Source organism: Lithobates pipiens, unplaced genomic scaffold (assembly GCF_037356315.1).
Source record: "Lithobates pipiens isolate NorthernLeopardFrog02 unplaced genomic scaffold, aLitPip1_a1.2 Scaffold_22, whole genome shotgun sequence".
NCBI classification, from domain to species: Eukaryota; Metazoa; Chordata; class Amphibia; order Anura; family Ranidae; genus Lithobates; species Lithobates pipiens.
In genome coordinates this window covers 1,733,923-1,758,122 of record NW_027507784.1, presented here as the reverse complement: position 1 = coordinate 1,758,122, position 24,200 = coordinate 1,733,923, and the positions used below count along the sequence as shown (strand labels likewise).

General features: G+C 48.5%; 1 protein-coding gene across 1 annotated transcript in view; it reads left to right on the top strand.

Annotated features, from left to right (window-relative positions):
* Positions 1-24,200, top strand: part of LOC143925199 (integrin alpha-M-like) — a 105,154-nt gene that overhangs the window by 30,143 nt on the left and 50,811 nt on the right. Inside the window, exons 5-8 of the mRNA XM_077449797.1 lie at positions 1,883-1,997; positions 2,102-2,232; positions 11,023-11,168; positions 11,706-11,859. Coding sequence (XP_077305923.1) covers positions 1,883-1,997; positions 2,102-2,232; positions 11,023-11,168; positions 11,706-11,859 — 546 coding nt within the window. The remainder of the gene's footprint in view (positions 1-1,882; positions 1,998-2,101; positions 2,233-11,022; positions 11,169-11,705; positions 11,860-24,200) is intronic.

The window sequence follows — 24,200 nt, the reverse complement described above, 5'->3', positions numbered from 1 at the left end:
TTCATGTGTTCTTCTCATGGTGTGACATCCTTCATGTGTTCTTCTCATGGTGTGTCATCCTTCATGTGTTCTTCTCATGGTGTGTCATCCTTCATGTGTTCTTCTCATGGTGTGTCATCCTTCATGTGTTCTTCTCATGGTGTGTCATCCTTCATGTGTTCTTCTCATGGTGTGTCATCCTTCATGTGTTCTTCTCATGGTGTGTCATCCTTCATGTGTTTTTCTCATGGTGTGTCATCCTTCATGTGTCCTTCTCATGGTGTGTCATCCTTCATGTGTTCTTCTCATGGTGTGTCATCCTTCATGTGTTCTTCTCATGGTGTGTCATCCTTCATGTGTTCTTCTCATGGTGTTTCATCCTTCATGTGTTCTTCTCATGGTGTGTCATCCTTCATGTGTTCTTCTCATGGTGTGTCATCCTTCATGTGTTCTTCTCATGGTGTGTCATCCTCCATGTGTTCTTCTCATGGTGTGTCATCCTTCATGTGTTCTTCTCATGGTGTGTCATCCTCCATGTGTTCTTCTCATGGTGTGTCATCCTTCATGTGTTCTTCTCATGGTGTGTGTCATCCTCCATGTGTTCTTCTCATGGTGTGTCATCCTTCATGTGTTCTTCTCATGGTGTGTCATCCTTCATGTGTTCTTCTCATGGTGTGACATCCTCCATGTGTTCTTCTCATGGTGTGTCATCCTCCATGTGTTCTTCTCATGGTGTGTCATCCTTCATGTGTTCTTCTCATGGTGTGTCATCCTTCATGTGTTCTTCTCATGGTGTGTCATCCTTCATGTGTTCTTCTCATGGTGTGTCATCCTCCATGTGTTCTTCTCATGGTGTGTCATCCTTCATGTGTTCTTCTCATGGTGTGTCATCCTTCATGTGTTCTTCTCATGGTGTGTCATCCTCCATGTGTTCTTCTCATGGTGTGTCATCCTTCATGTGTTCTTCTCATGGTGTGTCATCCTTCATGTGTTCTTCTCATGGTGTGTGTCATCCTCCATGTGTTCTTCTCATGGTGTGTCATCCTTCATGTGTTCTTCTCATGGTGTTTCATCCTTCATGTGTTCTTCTCATGGTGTGTCATCCTTCATGTGTTCTTCTCATGGTGTGTCATCCTTCATGTGTTCTTCTCATGGTGTTTCATCCTTCATGTGTTCTTCTCATGGTGTTTCATCCTTCATGTGTTCTTCTCATGGTGTGTCATCCTTCATGTGTTCTTCTCATGGTGTGTCATCCTTCATGTGTTCTTCTCATGGTGTGTCATCCTCCATGTGTTCTTCTCATGGTGTGTCATCCTTCATGTGTTCTTCTCATGGTGTGTGTCATCCTCCATGTGTTCTTCTCATGGTGTGTCATCCTTCATGTGTTCTTCTCATGGTGTGTCATCCTTCATGTGTTCTTCTCATGGTGTGTGTCATCCTCCATGTGTTCTTCTCATGGTGTGTCATCCTTCATGTGTTCTTCTCATGGTGTGACATCCTCCATGTGTCTTCCTCAGGTGTGTCATCCTTCATGTGTTCTTCTCATGGTGTGACATCCTCCATGTGTCTTCCTCAGGTGTGTCATCCTTCATGTGTTTTTCTCATGGTGTGTGTCATCCTCCATGTGTTCTTCTCATGGTGTGTCATCCTTCATGTGTTCTTCTCATGGTGTGACATCCTCCATGTGTCTTCCTCAGGTGTGTCATCCTTCATGTGTTCTTCTCATGGTGTGTCATCCTTCATGTGTTCTTCTCATGGTGTGTCATCCTCCATGTGTCCTTCTCATGGTGTGTCATCCTCCATGTGTCTTCCTCAGGTGTGACATCCTTCATGTGTCTTCCTCAGGTGTGTCATCCTTCATGTGTCTTCCTCAGGTGTGTCATCCTCCATGTGTCTTCCTCAGGTGTGTGGTCCAACCCTGCAGAGGACGTGCGGAGAGAACATCTATGTGAATGGGCGTTGCTATTATATAACTGGAGTTCCACCAGTGGTGACACCTCTACCCCGATCTCTGCCAGGTAACACCTTCCCCGACCACAGCAGGCCATGTGCTCCAGACTTCCAGGTAGAAGCAGAGGTCTGATCATTAGTAGAAGTCATATTTGTTGTGGTGTCTCGGCAGAGTGCAGCGGGCGAGGATTGGACATCGTCTTCCTCATCGATGGATCGGGGAGTATCAATCGGAATGATTTCTCATTAATGCTGAACTTCATCACCAAAGTCATGGAAGAGTTCAAGGAGACCAATACACAGGTGAGGTTCTTCTCCCCTCCCCCTCCTCTATATACACCCCGCCATACCCCCCTCCTCTATATACACCCCGCCATACCCCCCTCCTCTATATACACCCCCGCTATATCCCCCTCCTCTATATACACCCCGCTATATCCCCCTCCTCTATATACACCCCGCCATATCCCCCTCCTCTATATACACCCCGCCATATCCCCTCCTCTATATACACCCCGCTATATCCCCCTCCTATATACACCCCGCCATATCCCCTCCTCTATATACACCCCGCCATATCCCCCTCCTCTATATACACCCCGCCATATCCCCCTCCTCTATATACACCCCGCTATATCCCCCTCCTCTATATACACCCCGCCATATCCCCCTCCTCTATATACACCCCGCTATATCCCCCTCCTCTATATACACCCCGCCATATCCCCCTCCTCTATATACACCCCGCCATATCCCCCTCCTCTATATACACCCCGCTATATCCCCCTCCTCTATATACACCCCGCCATATCCCCCTCCTCTATATACACCCCGCCATACCCCCCTCCTCTATATACACCCCGCCATATCCCCTCCTCTATATACACCCCGCCATATCCCCCTCCTCTATATACACCCCGCCATATCCCCCTCCTCTATATACACCCCACCATATCCCCTCCTCTATATACACCCCACCATATCCCCTCCTCTATATAGACCCCGCCATATCCCCCTCCTCTATATACACCCCGCCATATCCCCCTCCTCTATATACACCCCGCCATATCCCCCTCCTCTATATACACCCCACCATATCCCCCTCCTCTATATACACCCCGCCATATCCCCTCCTCTATATACACCCCACCATATCCCCTCCTCTATATACACCCCGCAATACCCCCCTCCTCTATATACACCCCACCATATCCCCTCCTCTATATACACCCCGCTATATCCCCCTCCTCTATATACACCCCACCATATCCCCTCCTCTATATACACCCCGCAATATCCCCTCCTCTATATACACCCCGCTATATCCCCCTCCTCTATATACACCCCGCTATATCCCCCTCCTCTATATACACCCCGCCATATCCCCCTCCTCTATATACACCCCGCTATATCCCCCTCCTCTATATACACCCCACCATATCCCCTCCTCTATATACACCCCTCAATATCCCCTCCTCTATATACACCCCGCTATATCCCCCTCCTCTATATACACCCCGCTATATCCCCCTCCTCTATATACACCCCGCCATATCCCCCTCCTCTATATACACCCCGCTATATCCCCCTCCTCTATATACACCCCACCATATCCCCTCCTCTATATACACCCCGCCATATCCCCCTCCTCTATATACACCCCGCCATATCCCCCTCCTCTATATACACCCCGCAATATCCCCCTCTTCTATATACACCCTGCCATATCCCCCTCCTCTATATACACCCCACCATATCCCCTCCTCTATATACACGCCGCCATATCCCCTCCTCTATATACACCCCGCCATATCCCCCTCCTCTATATACACCCCGCCATATCCCCCTCCTCTATATACACCCCACCATATCCCCCTCCTCTATATACACCCCGCCATATCCCCCTCCTCTATATACACCCCGCCATATCCCCCTCCTCTATATACACCCCGCCATATCCCCCTCCTCTATATACACCCCACCATATCCCCTCCTCTATATACACCCCGCAATACCCCCCTCCTCTATATACACCCCACCATATCCCCTCCTCTATATACACCCCGCTATATCCCCCTCCTCTATATACACCCCACCATATCCCCTCCTCTATATACACCCCACCATATCCCCACCTCTATATACACCCCGCCATATCCCCCTCCTCTATATACACCCCGCCATATCCCCCTCCTCTATATACACCCCGCCATATCCCCCTCCTCTATATACACCCCGCCATATCCCCCTCCTCTATATACACCCCGCCATATCCCCCTCCTCTATATACACCCCGCCATATCCCCCTCCTCTATATACACCCCGCTATATCCCCCTCCTCTATATACACCCCGCCATATCCCCCTCCTCTATATACACCCCGCAATATCCCCCTCCTCTATATACACCCCGCAATATCCCCCTCCTCTATATACACCCCGCTATATCCCCCTCCTCTATATACACCCCGCAATATCCCCTCCTCTATATACACCCCGCCATATCCCCCTCCTCTATATACACCCCGCTATATCCCCCTCCTCTATATACACCCCGCTATATCCCCCTCCTCTATATACACCCCCGCTATATCCCCCTCCTCTATATACACCCCGCCATATCCCCCTCCTCTATATACACCCCGCTATATCCCCCTCCTCTATATACACCCCACCATATCCCCTCCTCTATATACACCCCGCCATATCCCCCTCCTCTATATACACCCCGCCATATCCCCCTCCTCTATATACACCCCACCATATCCCCCTCCTCTATATACACCCCGCAATATCCCCCTCCTCTATATACACCCCACCATATCCCCTCCTCTATATACACGCCGCCATATCCCCCTCCTCTATATACACCCCGCCTTATCCCCCTCCTCTATATACACCCCACCATATCCCCCTCCTCTATATACACCCCGCCATATCCCCCTCCTCTATATACACCCGCCATATCCCCCTCCTCTATATACACCCCGCCTTATCTCCCTCCTCTATATACACCTCGCCATATCCCCCTCCTCTATATACACCCCGCCATATCCCCCTCCTCTATATACACCCCGCCATATCCCCCTCCTCTATATACACCCCGCCATATCCCCCTCCTCTATATACACCCCGCCATATCCCCCTCCTCTATATACACCCCGCCATATCCCCCTCCTCTATATACACCCCGCCATATCCCCCTCCTCTATATACACCCGCCATATCCCCCTCCTCTATATACACCCCGCCATATCCCCCTCCTCCATATACACCCCGCCATATCCCCTCCTTTATATACACCCCGCCATATCCCCCTCCTCTATATACACCCCACCATATCCCCTCCTCTATATACACCCGCCATATCCCCCTCCTCTATATACACCCCGCCTTATCCCCCTCCTCTATATACACCCCGCCATATCCCCTCCTCTATATACACCCCACCATATCCCCCTCCTCTATATACACCCCGCCATATCCCCCTCCTCTATATACACCTCGCTATGCCAGACTCACCGGGGATTGAGGCTTTTGAAGGGGACTAAATGCTATCATCTTGCCCAACATGGAGGACCCGGATACATGACTATGGGCTCTGGAGGATCCGGATACATGACTATGGGCCCTGGAGGATCCGGATACATGACTATGGGCCCTGGAGAATCCAGATACATGACTATGGGCCCTGGAGGATCCGGATACATGACTATGGGCCCTGGAGAATCCGGATACATGACTATGGGCCCTGGAGGATCCGGATACATGACTATGGGCCCTGGAGAATCCAGATACATGACTATGGGCCCTGGAGTATCCGGATACATGACTATGGGCCCTGGAGAATCCAGATACATGACTATGGGCCCTGGAGGATCCGGATACATGACTATGGGCCCTGGAGAATCCGGATACATGACTATGGGCCCTGGAGAATCCGGATACATGACTATGGGCCCTGGAAAATCCGGATACATGACTATGGGCCCTGGAGAATCCGGATACATGACTATGGGCCCTGGAGGACCCGGATACATGACTATGGGCCCTGGAGAATCCGGATACATGACTATGGGCCCTGGAGGACAAGGATACATATCTATGGGCCCTGGAGGACCCGGATACATGACTATGGGCCCTGGAGAATCCGGATACATGACTATGGGCCCTGGAGAACCCGGATACATGACTATGGGCCCTGGAGGATCCGGATACATGACTATGGGCCCTGGAGGATCCGGATACATGACTATGGGCCCTGGAGAACCCGGATACATGACTATGGGCCCTGGAGGATCCGGATACATGACTATGGGCCCTGGAGGATCCGGATACATGACTATGGGCCCTGGAGAATCCGGATACATGACTATGGGCCCTGGAGGACCCGGATACATGACTATGGGCTCTGGAGGATCCCGGATACATGACTATGGGCCCTGGAGGATCCGGATACATGACTATGGGCCCTGGAGGATCCGGATACATGACTATGGGCCCTGGAGGACCCGGATACATGACTATGGGCCCTGGAGAATCCGGATACATGACTATGGGCCCTGGAGGACCCGGATACATGACTATGGGCCCTGGAGGATCCGGATACATGACTATGGGCCCTGGAGGACCCGGATACATGACTATGGGCTCTGGAGGATCCGGATACATGACTATGGGCCCTGGAGGACCCGGATACATGACTATGGGCCCCGGAGGACCCGGATACATGACTATGGGCCCCGGAGGACCCGGATACATGACTATGGGCCCTGGAGGACCCGGATACATGACTATGGGCCCCGGAGGACCCGGATACATGACTATGGGCTCTGCACGACTTGGATACATGACTATGGGCCCTGGAGGATCCGGATACATATCTATGGGCCCTGGAGGACCCGGATACATGACTATGGGCCCTGGAGGACACAGATACATGACTATGGACCCTGGAGGACCCGGATACATATCTATGGGCCCTGGAGGATCCGGATACATGACTATGGGCCCTGGAGGACCTGGATACATGACTATGGGCTCCGGAGGACCCGGATACATGACTATGGGCCCTGGAGGACCCGGATACATGACTATGGGCCCCGGAGGACCCGGATACATGACTATGGGCTCTGCACGACTTGGATACATGACTATGGGCCCTGGAGGATCCGGATACATATCTATGGGCCCTGGAGGACCCGGATACATGACTATGGGCCCTGGAGGACACGGATACATGACTATGGACCCTGGAGGACCCGGATACATATCTATGGGCCCTGGAGGATCCGGATACATGACTATGGGCCCTGGAGGACCTGGATACATGACTATGGACCCTGGAGGACCCGGATACATATCTATGGGCCCTGGAGGATCCGGATACATGACTATGGGCCCTGGAGGACCCGGATACATGACTATGGGCTCTGCACGACTTGGATACATGACTATGGGCCCTGGAGGATCCGGATACATATCTATGGGCCCTGGAGGACCCGGATACATGACTATGGGCCCTGGAGGACCCGGATACATGACTATGGGCCCTGGAGGACACAGATACATGACTATGGACCCTGGAGGACCTGGATACATATCTATGGGCCCTGGAGGATCCGGATACATGACTATGGACCCTGGAGGACCCGGATACATCTCTATGGGCCCTGGAGGATCCGGATACATGACTATGGGCCCTGGAGGATCCGGATACATGACTATGGGCCCTGGAGGACCCGGATACATGACTATGGGCCCTGGATAATATATATTGTACTTTGTACTCAGTATTGTTGGTGCCGAGTAGTCTGGGTGGGTAATGAGTCACCCAGGTCGCTAGTTGTTTAATTAACTTAATGTTTCAAGTATATGTTGGTTGTTGTTTAGCTATGGTAATTATATTCCTGTGTGCAGTTTGTATTGTTAGGGTAATATAATCAGGAGGGGGAATGTCCTCCTGTGGCATATAAAGTACGTGTCTAAGTTTCAATGAAAGTCATTCCTTAGGAGTTTTAACCCACATCTTGTCTGTGTACGATGTTTGGGGTAAAAGGGGCTGGTATTCGCTCTCGATCTTGCTCGGAGCGGTTTGGAGGGCAGGAGGCGCTGGTTGGCAGACAGAAGCACCTAAGCAGGGTGCCCAAGCGGTCCCACCACATTTGGTGGCAAGCGGTGGGACGCTTCCTGCAGTCTGGGACTTCCAAAAACCTCCACCTGGATCCAAGGTCCGGATAGCAGGAGAGGAGAGGTCCAGATAACAATTCAGAAGGAGGTTGCGAGAGATGCAGATACAGCACGGGGGATGGGTACCCGAGCAGATCCCGCTGGAATGGTATGATTGTGTCCGCTGGGAACTGTGGAAGGAAACACTCGACCTTGAGCAGCGCCACCAGGGAAAAATTCTCGCCTCCATCCAGGGAAGGTACTAGTCGCAGTATGATGTGAGAATGCCATTATTGGGGAAACAACCACACAAGGAGTGGACAGCGGCATTAACCAGGCTGGTCCAGGCGGAGATGCGGTTGGACGAGAGCTGTAGTGCCATCCGCTGGTATGTAGTCCAAGTGTGCCCATGGACAGTGGGTGATACCTCAACAGAGGACTTCGGCAACGGCACCCTGGGGCTGCTATTCAAGAGGCTGTCCAGGGACCATGACTTTGTGAGCGATTTGGATTGGCGGATGCTGAATGTCTCTGGGCACAGGAAGATTTGGAGTTTCTGGCCTTTCAGGAATGGGAGCTGGAGATTACCTACAGACTGCTGCTAGACTCTGCTCAGCACCAGGGCTGGGCTCCCTTTACCTGGGGCTATCAGGAGATACCAGCAGACAGTGCTGAAATCCAGGCTGAAGTGTCGGCAATGGGGCAGAGTAACAGCGTGCTTTGCCCACCTCCACCCGCAGCTATGGATGCGGAGGTCTTATGGCGTTCGCAGCAAGTGTTGACTCACCTTCACAAACCTGTTTCTGCACAGGACGAGATTGGATGAGGAATGACTTTGTCCAAAGGTACGGGAGATGGAGCAGCCGGCTCATCTTCCTATTTGCAGCTCAAGAACTGGAGAGAAGAAGAAGCCACCCTCATTCCCCAGCCACAGATTACTAAAGGTCTGGATTTAATTGACTTTTCATCTGAGGAAGTTATGGATTATGAGTCACCTGCCAAAGTGCTGGCACTGGGCCCAAGTACCGCTAGCCCATGCCCTGGATTTTCAGCAATTCCAGAGACTGGGGATTATTTAATAGACTTTTCTGGTGAGGAAGAAAAACCAGTTAAACCTCCAGCAGAAGAGCTGGCATCAGGGCAGATCATCACTGAGCTCTGCCCAGCACCAAGAGCAGCTTCAGCCTTCCTGAGAGAAGAGACAACCGGCCTTTCTCCCACACCACCGACAGGGACATGGGATTTCCTGTGAGCAGCATCTGTGGAGTTACAACAAACTTCTCCAGCTAAAGTGCTGGGCACCGGACAGAGGGTCCAAGACCTCTGCCCCACACCACCGGCAGTTTATGAGGCCCAGGGTGAGAAGGTGGAGGTCACTCCCCTGCAGCAGATCAGGATAAGGGGGAAAAGGACGAGGGCAGTCAGCTAGGCGGAAACTGTCTTCCCTCCCCAGCAAGAATATGTGCAGCTGAGAGACGGTACCAGAGAAATGTCATCCCAGCAGCCAGATGAGGGTAAGGGAGATGGAGCAGCCGGCTCTCCTTCCCAGCAGCTCCTCTATATACACCCCACCATATCTCCTCCTATATATATATACCCACCATATCCCCCTCCTCTATATACACCCCACCATATCCTCTCCCCTTATCCCCCACCATATCTCCCCTCAGCTATATATACCCCACCATGTTTCCCCTTCAATCGATATCCCCACCATATCTCCCCCCACTCTATATCCCCACCATGTCTTCCTTCCTCCTCTATATCCCTCACCATGTCTCCTCCTTCCTCCTCTATACCCCTCGCCATGTCTTCCTTCCTCCTCTATATCCCTCACCATGTCTTCCTTCCTCCTCTATATCCCTCACAATGTCTTCCTCCCTCCTCTATATCCCTCACCATGTCTTCCTTCCTCCTCTATACCCCTCGCCATGTCTTCCTTCCTCCTCTATATCCCTCACCATGTCTTCCTTCCTCCTCTATATCCTCATCATGTCTTCCTTCCTCCTCTATATCCCTCACCATGTCTTCCTCCCTCCTCTATATCCCTCACCATGTCTCCTCCCTCCTCTATATCCCTCACCATGTCTTCCTCCCTCCTCTATATCCTCACCATGTCTTCCTTCCTCCTCTATATCCCTCACCATGTCTCCTCCCTCCTCTATATCCCTCACCATGTCTCCTCGTTCCTCCTCTATATCCCTCACCATGTCTCCTCCCTCCTCTATATCCCTCACCATGTCTTCCTCCCTCCTCTATATCCCTCACCATGTCTTCCTCCCTCCTCTATATCCTCACCATGTCTTCCTTCCTCCTCTATATCCCTCACCATGTCTCCTCCCTCCTCTATATCCTCACCATGTCTTCCTTCCTCCTCTATATCCCTCACCATGTCTTCCTCCCTCCTCTATATCCTCACCATGTCTTCCTTCCTCCTCTATATCCTCACCATGTCTTCCTTCCTCCTCTATATCCTCACCATGTCTTCCTTCCTCCTCTATATCCCTCACCATGTCTCCTCCTTCCTCCTCTATATCCCTCACCATGTCTCCTCCCTCCTCTATATCCCTCACCATGTCTCCTCCCTCCTCTATATCCCCATCATGTGTTTCCTCTCCTCTAAATCCCCCATCTTGTGTTTCCTCTCCTCTATATCCCCCATCATGTGTTTCCTCTCCTCTAAATCCCCCATCATGTGTTTCCTCTCCTCTAAATCCCCCATCATGTGTTTCCTCTCCTCTAAATCCCCTGCCCTATCTCATTTCACTCCCTTCTCTATACCAGCTTCCATGCCCCTGCATATATCCCCTTGCCATGTCTCTCTCTTTACCCCTCTCTTCTATGCCCTTCCCCCAACATGACCCCCATATCACCCCTGCTATGTCTCCTGGCCCCACCATTGACCCTTTCCTCACTTTCTCCACAGTTTGCCCTCATGCAGTATTCTGAGAGATTCCGGATTCATTTTGATTTCTCTGTTTATTCACAAACGAAAGAGCCATCAGAGCTGACCAAGCCCATCACCCAGCGGAGAGGGGGGACGCATACTTCTTCAGCCATCCTAGCGGTGATGTACGCTCCCTGATCTTCCCTCCTATTCCATGAATAGATCTTGTCCTCTACACAATCGATAACTGACAGTGATAATTAGTAGGACTAGTTTCGTGCCTCCTTGTCAGAGTCTTTGTGCGGGGGGGAGGAGCATTGCCACGTGGTATTATTTATTCGGACCGATCACTCCATGCTGCACCCAGAAATTACTTATGGTTGTGTCTCCTATGCTCCTTCTTTTGCTTCTTTGATGTAAAAAGTTGTTTACAGAGTTCAAGCCCGAACTTACTCTTGAGTGAATGAGTAAAAGTTGCCACTCCGCCCCTTTCTGAGCAGTGACTCCTCCCCCTCCAGACCAGTGAGCATTCCCTTATCAGTATGAATATTCAGTTGGACAGAACAAGTCTCAAACCGGACAAGCTTCTGCTGTCCTGTCTCTGTAGCTAACCCCTCATGCTCTGGGAATCCTATGTCATGTATTGAATGCTCCACATGGAGTTTGGTAAGCTGATAAAGCCACACCAATTTTTTTTATGTCTGTTGTGTTCTGATTGGCAGACAGAACCTCTTTATGCCAGGGAGAGGTGTCCGAGAAAACACAGAGAAGGTTCTCATTGTAATAACGGATGGGGAAAGCATCAATGATCCCACACCGTACTCTGTGTCCATCGGAGAAGCTGATAGGCTCAGAGTCCGCCGCTTTGTAATTGGGGTAAGTGAGAATCTGAGGTCTCCACTTTCTTCTTGTCATCATATTATAACCCCTTTTACCTAATTCATTTGATTTTATGTATCTTGGTGTGTTTTATTGCCGTTCTTCAGGAAGTTGTCCCCCGGGGTCACTTCTTACTATCCCCTACAGAGAGCAGAATAAACTCCCAGGACAATTTTATGTCTCTGGCAGAGAGAATATCCCTTCCTGACGAGATCTTTCTTTTCCATATGTTATGACTGCTGAGACCGCAACTAAAACAAGACCATCATTATAAGCATCAATTACAAGATTTACCAGAAAAAAACACTACAGATTTTTTTTAATAGTCTAAACATATCTGGCAATTACAAGATTTAACAAATAAACACTACTTTTTTGATATACTGTAAATGTATCTATTACAAGATTTAACAGAAAAATGCTACCGATTTTTTTAACACTTTAAATGTATCTGATGATTACAAGATTTAACAGATATACACTATACCATTCTTTTTACATAGTTACATAGTAGGTGAGGTTGAAAAAAGGCACAAGTCCAACCTATGTGTGTGATTATATGTCAGTATTGCATTGTATATCCCTGTATGTTGTGGTGGTTCAGGTGCTTATCTAATAGTTTTTTGAAACTATCGATGCCCCCCGCTGAGACCACCACCTGTGGGAGGGAATTCCACATCCTTGCTGTTCTTACGTGAAGAACCCTCTACGTAGTTTAAGGTTTAATCTTAATATCGTCAGAGATTGAACTGTTTACCCCATCCTACAGGTCATTTATGAACAAAATAAATAGGATTGGTCCCAGCACAGAACCCTGGGGGACCCCACTACACACCCTGACAATTCTAGATACTCCCCATTTATTACCACCCTCTGAACTCTCCATTGTAGCCAGTTTTCAATCCATGTCCTCACCCTATGCTCCATGCCAACCCACCTTATTTTGTACAGTAAACGTTTATGGGGAACTGTGTCAAATGCTTTTGCAAAATCCAGATACACCACGTCTACGGACCTTCCTTTATCCAGATACACCACGTCTACGGGCCTTCCTTTATCTAGATACACCAAGTCTATGGGGCCTTCCTTTATCTAGATACACCACGTCTACGGACCTTCCTTTATCCAGATACACCACGTCTACGGGCCTTCCTTTATCCAGATACACCACGTCTACGGGCCTTCCTTTATCTAGATACACCACGTCTACGGGCCTTCCTTTATCCAGATACACCACGTCTACGGGCCTTCCTTTATCCAGATACACCACGTCTACGGGCCTTCCTTTATCCAGATACACCACGTCTACGGACCTTCCTTTATCTACATACACCACGTCTACGGGCCTTCCTTTATCTAGATACACCACGTCTACGGGCCTTCCTTTATCTAGATACGCCACGTCTACGGGCCTTCCTTTACCTATATACACCACGTCTACGGGCCTTCCTTTATCTAGATACACCACGTCTACGGGCCTTCCTTTATCCAGATACACCACGTCTACGGGCCTTCCTTTATCTAGATACACCAAGTCTATGGGGCCTTCCTTTATCTAGATACACCACGTCTACGGACCTTCCTTTATCCAGATACACCACGTCTACGGGCCTTCCTTTATCCAGATACACCACGTCTACGGGCCTTCCTTTATCTAGATACACCACGTCTACGGGCCTTCCTTTATCCAGATACACCACGTCTACGGGCCTTCCTTTATCTAGATACACCAAGTCTATGGGGCCTTCCTTTATCTAGATACACCACGTCTACGGGCCTTCCTTTATCTAGATACACCACGTCTACGGACCTTCCTTTATCTAGATACACCACGTCTATGGGCCTTCCTTTATCCAGATACACCACGTCTACGGGCCTTCCTTTATCTAGATACACCACGTCTACGGACCTTCCTTTATCTAGATACACCACGTCTACGGGCCTTCCTTTATCTAGATACACCAAGTCTATGGGGCCTTCCTTTATCTAGATACACCACGTCTACGGGCCTTCCTTTATCCAGATACACCACGTCTACGAGCCTTCCTTTATCTAGATACACCACGTCTACAGGCCTTCCTTTATCTAGATACACCACGTCTACGGGCCTTCCTTTATCTAGATAGACCACATCTACGGGCCTTCCTTTATCTAGACACACCACGTCTACGGGCCTTCCTTTATCTAGATACACCACATCTTTGGGCCTTCCTTTATCTAGATACACCCCGTCTACTGGCCTTCCTTTATCTAGATACACCACATCTACGGGCCTTCCTTTATCTAGATACACCACGTCTACGGGCCTTCCTTTATCTAGATACACCACATCTACGGGCCTTCCTTTATCTAGATACACCACGTCTACGGGCCTTCCTTTATCTAGATACACCACGTCTACGAGCCTTCCTTTATCTAGATCGCAACTCACCTCCTCATAGAAGGTTAGTAGATTTGTTTGGCAAGAATGATTCTTCATGCATCCATGCTGATTACTGCTAATGATACTGTTACCATTACTAAAATCTTGTATATAATCCCTTATCATTGCCTCCAAAAGTTTACATACTATTGATGTTAGGCTGACTGGTCTGTAATACTCCAAGGTAGTATTTTCAGGAATACTACCGCTACATTGAGCCACACCAGAAAGGCAGTGGGAGATTAGTGAAGTATACAAGAGGCTGAGGAGCTGGTGTAGTAAGGGTTTGGGTTCCTGGAGGACTGGGCCGACTTCCCAATCGGTCACCAGTACTGTAGAAGGGACAGACTGCACCTAAATGAGGGTCCAGATCTTCTGGGAGAGAAGATAGCTGAAAAGTTAGAGGGATTTTGTTAACTAGGCGATGGGGGAGGGGGTCCAGAGGTAGAGATAGTCAGCACGGAACATATTCCAGAGGGTAGTATTGGGGGCATTAGTGGTAGGTTGACCAAAGCACATAAACCCAAGGTAAGTATAGTAACAAGTCCTAGTTGCAATCTCGGAACACCCAATAAGAGGAAATTATGCGACCAGTCTAAACTACGTGGTATGTTCACCAATGCCAGGAGCCTGGCAGGCAAGATGGGTGAACTAGAGATACTGTTGTACGAGGAGGATTTGGATTTTGTGGGAATTTCAGAGACCCGGTACAACAGCTCTCATGATTGGCTGGCAACCACTCAAGGGTATTCCCTTTATTGCAGGGATAAAAAGGATAAAAAAGGGGGAGGGGTATGTCTATATATCAAGAATAATGGACAAGTGAATGTGAGAGATGACATCACTAAGGGATCTAGGGAGGAGGTGGAATCCTTATATGTAGAGCTCCAAAGGGATGAAGTTAAGGGGAAAATAATACTGTAGGCCCCCTAACCTGAGGGAGGAGGGGGAGGGGGGCCTCCTATCACAATTTGGATTAGCAGCAAAGATGGGAAGTGTTATCATAATGGGGGATTTTAATTATCCAGACATAGACTGGGCGGAGGGAACCGCGCATTCATCTAAGGCTCGCTAGTTCCTAAATGTCTTGCAGGACAATTTTATGAGTCAGATGGTAGACACTAGTGATGGACGAACTTCCGACGGGACGTTTCGCGAAAGCGAAATGCGAACGGACCCAAACGTTCGCGAAACCGAACGTTCGCCGCGGGCCCCATTGACTTCAATGGGAGGCGAACTTTGCAAACCTTCATGTCGAATTTGCGGCCACGTGGTAATTATTAGGGGGTAAAACGTAGTCCCACCATCTGGACAATGACATAATACATGTATGAGGTGAATTTGGGATCGATAACTACAAGCATTTTTATTTTATTTGGGAAATTGTTCTAACAATTCAGGACTATGGAGCTAATGAAGGCAATGGAGGAGAGGGAAGGTCAGGGACCAGGGTAGGCAAAGAAGAGGGTGCAGGAGATGATCACCAGCAGCGTGACATACCGGAATGACACATGCACCGTGATAGAGGCATCTGACAGCAGCACCGTAATACAGAGCACTGACAGCAGCACCGTGACATACAGCGCTGACAGCAGCACCGTGACATACAGCGCTGACAGCAGCACCGTGACATACAGCGCTGACAGCAGCACCGTGACATACAGCGCTGACAGCAGCACCGTGACATACAGCGCTGACAGCAGCACCGTGACATACAGCGCTGACAGCAGCACCGTGACATACAGCGCTGACAGCAGCACCGTGACATACAGCACTGACAGCAGCACCGTAAGCAGCCCCAGGAGGAAGTCAGCACAGCACAGGGATGGTGTGATCCCCTCATAATAAGAACCCCCAGGAGGAAGTCAGCACAGCACAGGGATATCATAAGCAGCCCCAGTAGAAATATGACACCGCTCAACCTCTTCAAAGAGGAGGGTAGGGGCATATAGTACGGTGTGCTTTTTTGGGTCAAGGAAGTGAGCAGACTGTACGTCAGTCCCTATACCGCTGAAGGACTGCTGCAGTATAGGGCAGCGGTCAGCAGTGGTGCACGTCAACCCTATCTATTGTGGACCTATAGCGGTCCTTACAGAACAGCAGACTGTACCGCACTCAAGCCTATGTACCGTAGCACCCTATACCAAGTTACCAGTCCTTATAAGAACTTTTGTGGACCAAGCAGGTTGTGTATTAGTGTTTAGCAGACTGTACGTCAGTCCCTATACCGCTGAAGGACTGCTGCAGTATAGGGCAGCGGTCAGCAGTGGTGCACGTCAACCCTATCTATTGTGGACCGATAGCGGTCCTTACAGAACAGCAGACTGTACCGCACTCAAGCCTATGTACCGTAGCACCCTATACCAAGTTACCAGTCCTTATAAGAACTTTTGTGGACCAAGCAGGTTGTGTATTAGTGTTTAGCAGACTGTACGTCAGTCCCTATACCGCTGAAGGACTGCTGCAGTATAGGGCAGCGGTCAGCAGTGGTGCACGTCAACCCTATCTATTGTGGACCGATAGCGGTCCTTACAGAACAGCAGACTGTACCGCACTCAAGCCTATGTACCGTAGCACCCTATACCAAGTTACCAGTCCTTATAAGAACTTTTGTGGACCAAGCAGGTTGTGTATTAGTGTTTAGCAGACTGTACGTCAGTCCCTATACCGCTGAAGGACTGCTGCAGTATAGGGCAGCGGTCAGCAGTGGTGCACGTCAACCCTATCTATTGTGGACCGATAGCGGTCCTTACAGAACAGCAGACTGTACCGCACTCAAGCCTATGTACCGTAGCACCCTATACCAAGTTACCAGTCCTTATAAGAACTTTTGTGGACCAAGCAGGTTGTGTATTAGTGTTTAGCAGACTGTACGTCAGTCCCTATACCGCTGAAGGACTGCTGCAGTATAGGGCAGCGGTCAGCAGTGGTGCACGTCAACCCTATCTATTGTGGACCGATAGCGGTCCTTACAGAACAGCAGACTGTACCGCACTCAAGCCTATGTACCGTAGCACCCTATACCAAGTTACCAGTCCTTATAAGAACTTTTGTGGACCAAGCAGGTTGTGTATTAGTGTTTAGCAGACTGTACGTCAGTCCCTATACCGCTGAAGGACTGCTGCAGTATAGGGCAGCGGTCAGCAGTGGTGCACGTCAACCCTATCTATTGTGGACCGATAGCGGTCCTTACAGAACAGCAGACTGTACCGCACTCAAGCCTATGTACCGTAGCACCCTATACCAAGTTACCAGTCCTTATAAGAACTTTTGTGGACCAAGCAGGTTGTGTATTAGTGTTTAGCAGACTGTACGTCAGTCCCTATACCGCTGAAGGACTGCTGCAGTATAGGGCAGCGGTCAGCAGTGGTGCACGTCAACCCTATCTATTGTGGACCGATAGCGGTCCTTACAGAACAGCAGACTGTACCGCACTCAAGCCTATGTACCGTAGCACCCTATACCAAGTTACCAGTCCTTATAAGAACTTTTGTGGACCAAGCAGGTTGTGTATTAGTGTTTAGCAGACTGTACGTCAGTCCCTATACCGCTGAAGGACTGCTGCAGTATAGGGCAGCGGTCAGCAGTGGTGCACGTCAACCCTATCTATTGTGGACCGATAGCGGTCCTTACAGAACAGCAGACTGTACCGCACTCAAGCCTATGTACCGTAGCACCCTATACCAAGTTACCAGTCCTTATAAGAACTTTTGTGGACCAAGCAGGTTGTGTATTAGTGTTTAGCAGACTGTACGTCAGTCCCTATACCGCTGAAGGACTGCTGCAGTATAGGGCAGCGGTCAGCAGTGGTGCACGTCAACCCTATCTATTGTGGACCGATAGCGGTCCTTACAGAACAGCAGACTGTACCGCACTCAAGCCTATGTACCGTAGCACCCTATACCAAGTTACCAGTCCTTATAAGAACTTTTGTGGACCAAGCAGGTTGTGTATTAGTGTTTAGCAGACTGTACGTCAGTCCCTATACCGCTGAAGGACTGCTGCAGTATAGGGCAGCGGTCAGCAGTGGTGCACGTCAACCCTATCTATTGTGGACCGATAGCGGTCCTTACAGAACAGCAGACTGTACCGCACTCAAGCCTATGTACCGTAGCACCCTATACCAAGTTACCAGTCCTTATAAGAACTTTTGTGGACCAAGCAGGTTGTGTATTAGTGTTTAGCAGACTGTACGTCAGTCCCTATACCGCTGAAGGACTGCTGCAGTATAGGGCAGCGGTCAGCAGTGGTGCACGTCAACCCTATCTATTGTGGACCGATAGCGGTCCTTACAGAACAGCAGACTGTACCGCACTCAAGCCTATGTACCGTAGCACCCTATACCAAGTTACCAGTCCTTATAAGAACTTTTGTGGACCAAGCAGGTTGTGTATTAGTGTTTAGCAGACTGTACGTCAGTCCCTATACCGCTGAAGGACTGCTGCAGTATAGGGCAGCGGTCAGCAGTGGTGCACGTCAACCCTATCTATTGTGGACCGATAGCGGTCCTTACAGAACAGCAGACTGTACCGCACTCAAGCCTATGTACCGTAGCACCCTATACCAAGTTACCAGTCCTTATAAGAACTTTTGTGGACCAAGCAGGTTGTGTATTAGTGTTTAGCAGACTGTACGTCAGTCCCTATACCGCTGAAGGACTGCTGCAGTATAGGGCAGCGGTCAGCAGTGGTGCACGTCAACCCTATCTATTGTGGACCGATAGCGGTCCTTACAGAACAGCAGACTGTACCGCACTCAAGCCTATGTACCGTAGCACCCTATACCAAGTTACCAGTCCTTATAAGAACTTTTGTGGAACAAGCAGGTTGTGTGTTAGTGATTAGCAGACTGTACGTCAGTCCCTATACCGCTGAAGGACTGCTGCAGTATAGGGCAGCGGTCAGCAGTGGTGCACGTCAACCCTATCTATTGTGGACCGATAGCGGTCCTTACAGAACAGCAGACTGTACCGCACTCAAGCCTATGTACCGTAGCACCCTATACCAAGTTACCAGTCCTTATAAGAACTTTTGTGGAACAAGTGAGTTGTGAATGTTTAGCAGACTGCAGCAGAAGGGCAGCAGTCAAGTATAATATCCTTTCTATATTTGGAAGAAAGAATATTATACATGTACAAGCCTATTACTGTACCACTGATACCAGTCCTGAAAAGAACCTTTGTGGAACTAATAATAACAGCAAGTCTTTAAAATTACCCTCACTGCCTGACAACACTGCTTCCTTCCTGTCCCTATACAAATTGGCAAAAAAAGAGAACGATTAGTGGTTACTGGAACAGCTCTTTTGTGGACCTTGATAGTAACAGCTAATGATGATGATGATGATGATGATGATGAAAGACTAATCTGGCTGTCCCTGTAGCATACACCGTCCTTTCCCTTTCTCTAAACTAACAAAAGACACTCAGGCTGCTGCAAGAATCAGCAGCACAGCAAACCTATCAACACCTAACACCTATACCAGTCCTGAAAAGAACTTTTGTGTACCAAATAGCTAGTGGTTTATCTCTCCCTACTCCACACAGGAACCTGTCCCTATCGTAACAGAAGAAAGAATGTAAAATGGCCACCGGATCGGGTGTATTTATAGGTTAGGGGGAATGTCCAAGTGTCCATGTGCTGTCATGTCTCAATTGGCTGTCCTGTATCACATGATAAACGTGTCACCAAAGGTTAAAGTTCTTGTATACATTAAACACGTAAGTCCGCCGCGGCGAACGACGGAAAAAGGCGTTCGAACGTGCGGACCGCGAATGTCGGAAATTCGCCGCGAAACGACCGCCGGGCGAAACGTTCGTCCATCACTAGTAGACACACCAACTAGAACTAAAGCGTTACTGGATCTACTGATTACCAACAATACAGACCTGATCACGGATGTGGAAATATGGGGCAATTTAGGGAACAGCGATCACAGGTCAATTGGCTTCCATATAAATCACACAAATAGGAAACATAAGGGGAATACAAAGACACTGAATTTCAAAAGAGCCAACTTCCCTAAACTACGAACCTTACTAGAAGGCATAAATTGGGATAAAATCTTAGGAACAAAGAACAGGGAGGAGAGATGGGTTTGCTTTAAGAGCATATTAAATAAGGGCATTAGCCAATGCATCCCATTGGGTAATACATTAAAAAGAGCAAACAAAAGTCCTGGATGGCTTAACTCCAATGTAAAAATGCATATAAAAGCAAAGGAGAAGGCCTTCAAAAAAAGCAAGATTGAGAGGAAATGTAAGGGTGCAATTAGGGCGGCTAAGATAGAACATGAAAGACACATAGCGGAGGAGAAAAAAAAAATCCCAAGAAATTCTTTAAGTATATAAACAGTAAAAAAGGGAGGACAGACCATATTGGCCCTATAAAGAATGAGGAAGGACATCTGGTTACAAAGGATGGGGGATGGAGAAGGTATTGAATTTATTCTTCTTCTCAGTCTTCACAATGGAATCGGGGGCTTCAGTAACCAAAACTGCAGTGTTTATCCTCATGACACATCACAGGAAGCACCTCCATGGTTATCAGAGGACAGAATTAGACTTGGGAAACTTAACATTAATAAATCACCGGGACCAGATGGTTTTCATTTGAGGGCACTTTTATTGACAGTCTACTGACTGGAATGGTACCAGCTGATTGGAGAAAAGCCAATGTAGCACCAATATTTAAAAAGGGCCCAAAATACATCCCTGGGAATTACAGACCAGTCAGCCTAACATCAATAGTATGTAAACTCTTGGAGGGGATGATAAGGGACAATATACAAATATTCTTTCAAAACCAATTTATTAACCTTCTATGAGGAGGTGAGTTGCCATCTAGATAAAGGAAGGCCCGTAGATGTGGTGTATCTAGATAAAGGAAGGCCCGTGGACATGGTGTATGTGGATAAAGGAAGGCCCGTAGATGTGGTGTATCTAGATAAAGGAAGGCTCGTAGACATGGTGTATCTAGATAAAGGAAGGTCCGTAGACGTGGTGTATCTAGATAAAGGAAGGCCCGTGGACATGGTGTATGTGGATAAAGGAAGGCCCGTAGATGTGGTGTATCTAGATAAAGGAAGGCTCGTAGACATGGTGTATCTAGATAAAGGAAGGTCCGTAGACGTGGTGTATCTAGATAAAGGAAGGCTCGTAGACATGGTGTATCTAGATAAAGGAAGGTCCGTAGACGTGGTGTATCTAGATAAAGGAAGGCCCGTGGACATGGTGTATGTGGATAAAGGAAGGCCCGTAGATGTGGTGTATCTAGATAAAGGAAGGCTCGTAGACATGGTGTATCTAGATAAAGGAAGGTCCGTAGATGTGGTGTATCTAGATAAAGGAAGGCCCGTAGACGTGGTGTATCTAGATAAAGGAAGGCCCGTGGACATGGTGTATGTGGATAAAGGAAGGCCCGTAGATGTGGTGTATCTAGATAAAGGAAGGCTCGTAGACATGGTGTATCTAGATAAAGGAAGGTCCGTAGACGTGGTGTATCTAGATAAAGGAAGGCCCGTAGACGTGGTGTATGTAGATAAAGGAAGACCCGTAGATGTGGTGTATCTAGATAAAGGAAGGCCCGTAGACGTGGTGTATCTGGATAAAGGAAGGCCCGTAGATGTGGTGTATCTAGATAAAGAAAGGCCCTTAGATGTGGTGTATCTAGATAAAGGAAGGCCCGTAGATGTGGTGTATCTAGATAAAGAAAGGCCCTTAGACGTGGTGTATCTAGATAAAGGAAGGCTCGTAGACGTGGTGTATCTAGATAAAGGAAGGTCCATAGACGTGGTGTATCTGGATAAAGGTAGGCCCGTAGACGTGGTGTATCTAGATAAAGGAAGACCCGTAGATGTGGTGTATCTGGATAAAGGAAGGCCCGTAGATGTGGTGTATCTAGATAAAGAAAGGCCCTTAGACGTGGTGTATCTAGATAAAGGAAGGCCCGTAGATGTGGTGTATCTAGATAAAGGAAGGTCCGTAGACGTGGTGTATCTAGATAAAGGAAGGACCGTAGACGTGATATATCTAGATAAAGGAAGGCCCATAGACGTGGTGTATCTAGATAAAGGAAGGCCCGTAGACGTGGTGTATCTAGATAAAGAAAGGCCCTTAGATGTGGTGTATCTAGATAAAGGAAGGCCCGTAGATGTGGTGTATCTAGATAAAGAAAGGCCCTTAGACGTGGTGTATCTAGATAAAGGAAGGCTCGTAGACGTGGTGTATCTAGATAAAGGAAGGTCCATAGACGTGGTGTATCTGGATAAAGGTAGGCCCGTAGACGTGGTGTATCTAGATAAAGGAAGGCCTGTAGATGTGGTGTATCTGGATAAAGGAAGGCCCGTAGATGTGGTGTATCTAGATAAAGGAAGGCCCGTAGATGTGGTGTATCTAGATAAAGGAAGGCCCGTAGATGTGTATCTAGATAAAGGAAGGTCTGTAGACGTGGTGTATCTAGATAAAGGAAGGCCTGTAGATGTGGTGTATCTGGATAAAGGAAGGCCCGTAGATGTGGTGTATCTAGATAAAGGAAGGCCCGTAGATGTGTATCTAGATAAAGGAAGGCTCGTAGATGTGGTGTATCTAGATAAAGGAAGGCCCGTAGACGTGGTGTATCTGTATAAAGGAAGGCCCGTAGACGTGGTGTACCTGGATAAAGGAAGGCCCGTAGACGTGGTGTATCTAGATAAAGGAAGGCCCGTAGACGTAATATATCTAGATAAAGGAAGGCCCGTAGATGTGGTGTATCTAGATAAAGGAAGGCCTGTAGACGTGGTGTATCTAGATAAAGGAAGGTCCATAGACGTGGTGTATGTGGATAAAGGAAGGCCGTAGACGTGGTCTATCTATATAAAGGAAGGCCCGTAGACGTGGTGTATCTGGATAATGGAAGGCCCGTAGACGTGGTGTATCTAGATAAAGGAAGGCCCGTAGACGTAATATATCTAGATAAAGGAAGGCCCATAGACGTGGTGTATCTAGATAAAGGAAGGCCCGTAGATGTGTATCTAGATAAAGGAAGGTCTGTAGACGTGGTATATCTGAATAAAGGAAGGCCCGTAGATGTGTATCTAGATAAAGGAAGGCTCGTAGACGTGGTGTATCTAGATAAAGGAAGGCCCGTAGACGTAATATATCTAGATAAAGGAAGGCCCATAGACGTGGTGTATCTAGATAAAGGAAGGCCCGTAGATGTGTATCTAGATAAAGGAAGGTCTGTAGACGTGGTATATCTGAATAAAGGAAGGCCCGTAGATGTGTATCTAGATAAAGGAAGGCTCGTAGACGTGGTGTATCTGGATAAAGGAAGGCTCGTAGACGTGGTGTATCTGAATAAAGGAAGGCCCGTAGATGTGTATCTAGATAAAGGAAGGTCTGTAGACGTGGTGTATCTAAATAAAGGAAGGCCCGTAGATGTGTATCTAGATAAAGGAAGGCCCGTAGACGTGGTGTATCTAGATAAAGGAAGGCCCGTAGATGTGGTGTATCTAGATAAAGGAAGGCCTGTAGACGTGGTGTATCTAGATAAAGGAAGGCCCGTAGACGTAGTGTATCTAGATAAAGGAAGGCCCGTAGACGTGGTGTATCTGAATAAAGGAAGGCCCGTAGACGTGGTGTATCTAGATAAAGGAAGGTCCGTAGACGTGGTGTATCTAGATAAAGGAAGGCCCGTAGACGTGGTGTATCTAGATAAAGGAAAGCCCGTAGATGTGGTGTATCTAGATATAGGAAGGCCCGTAGACGTGGTGTATCTAGATAAAGGAAAGCCCGTAGATGTGGTGTATCTAGATAAAGGAAGGCCCGTAGATGTGGTGTATCTAGATAAAGGAAGGCCCGTAGATGTGGTGTATCTAGATATAGGAAGGCCCGTAGACGTGGTGTATCTAGATAAAGGAAAGCCCGTAGATGTGGTGT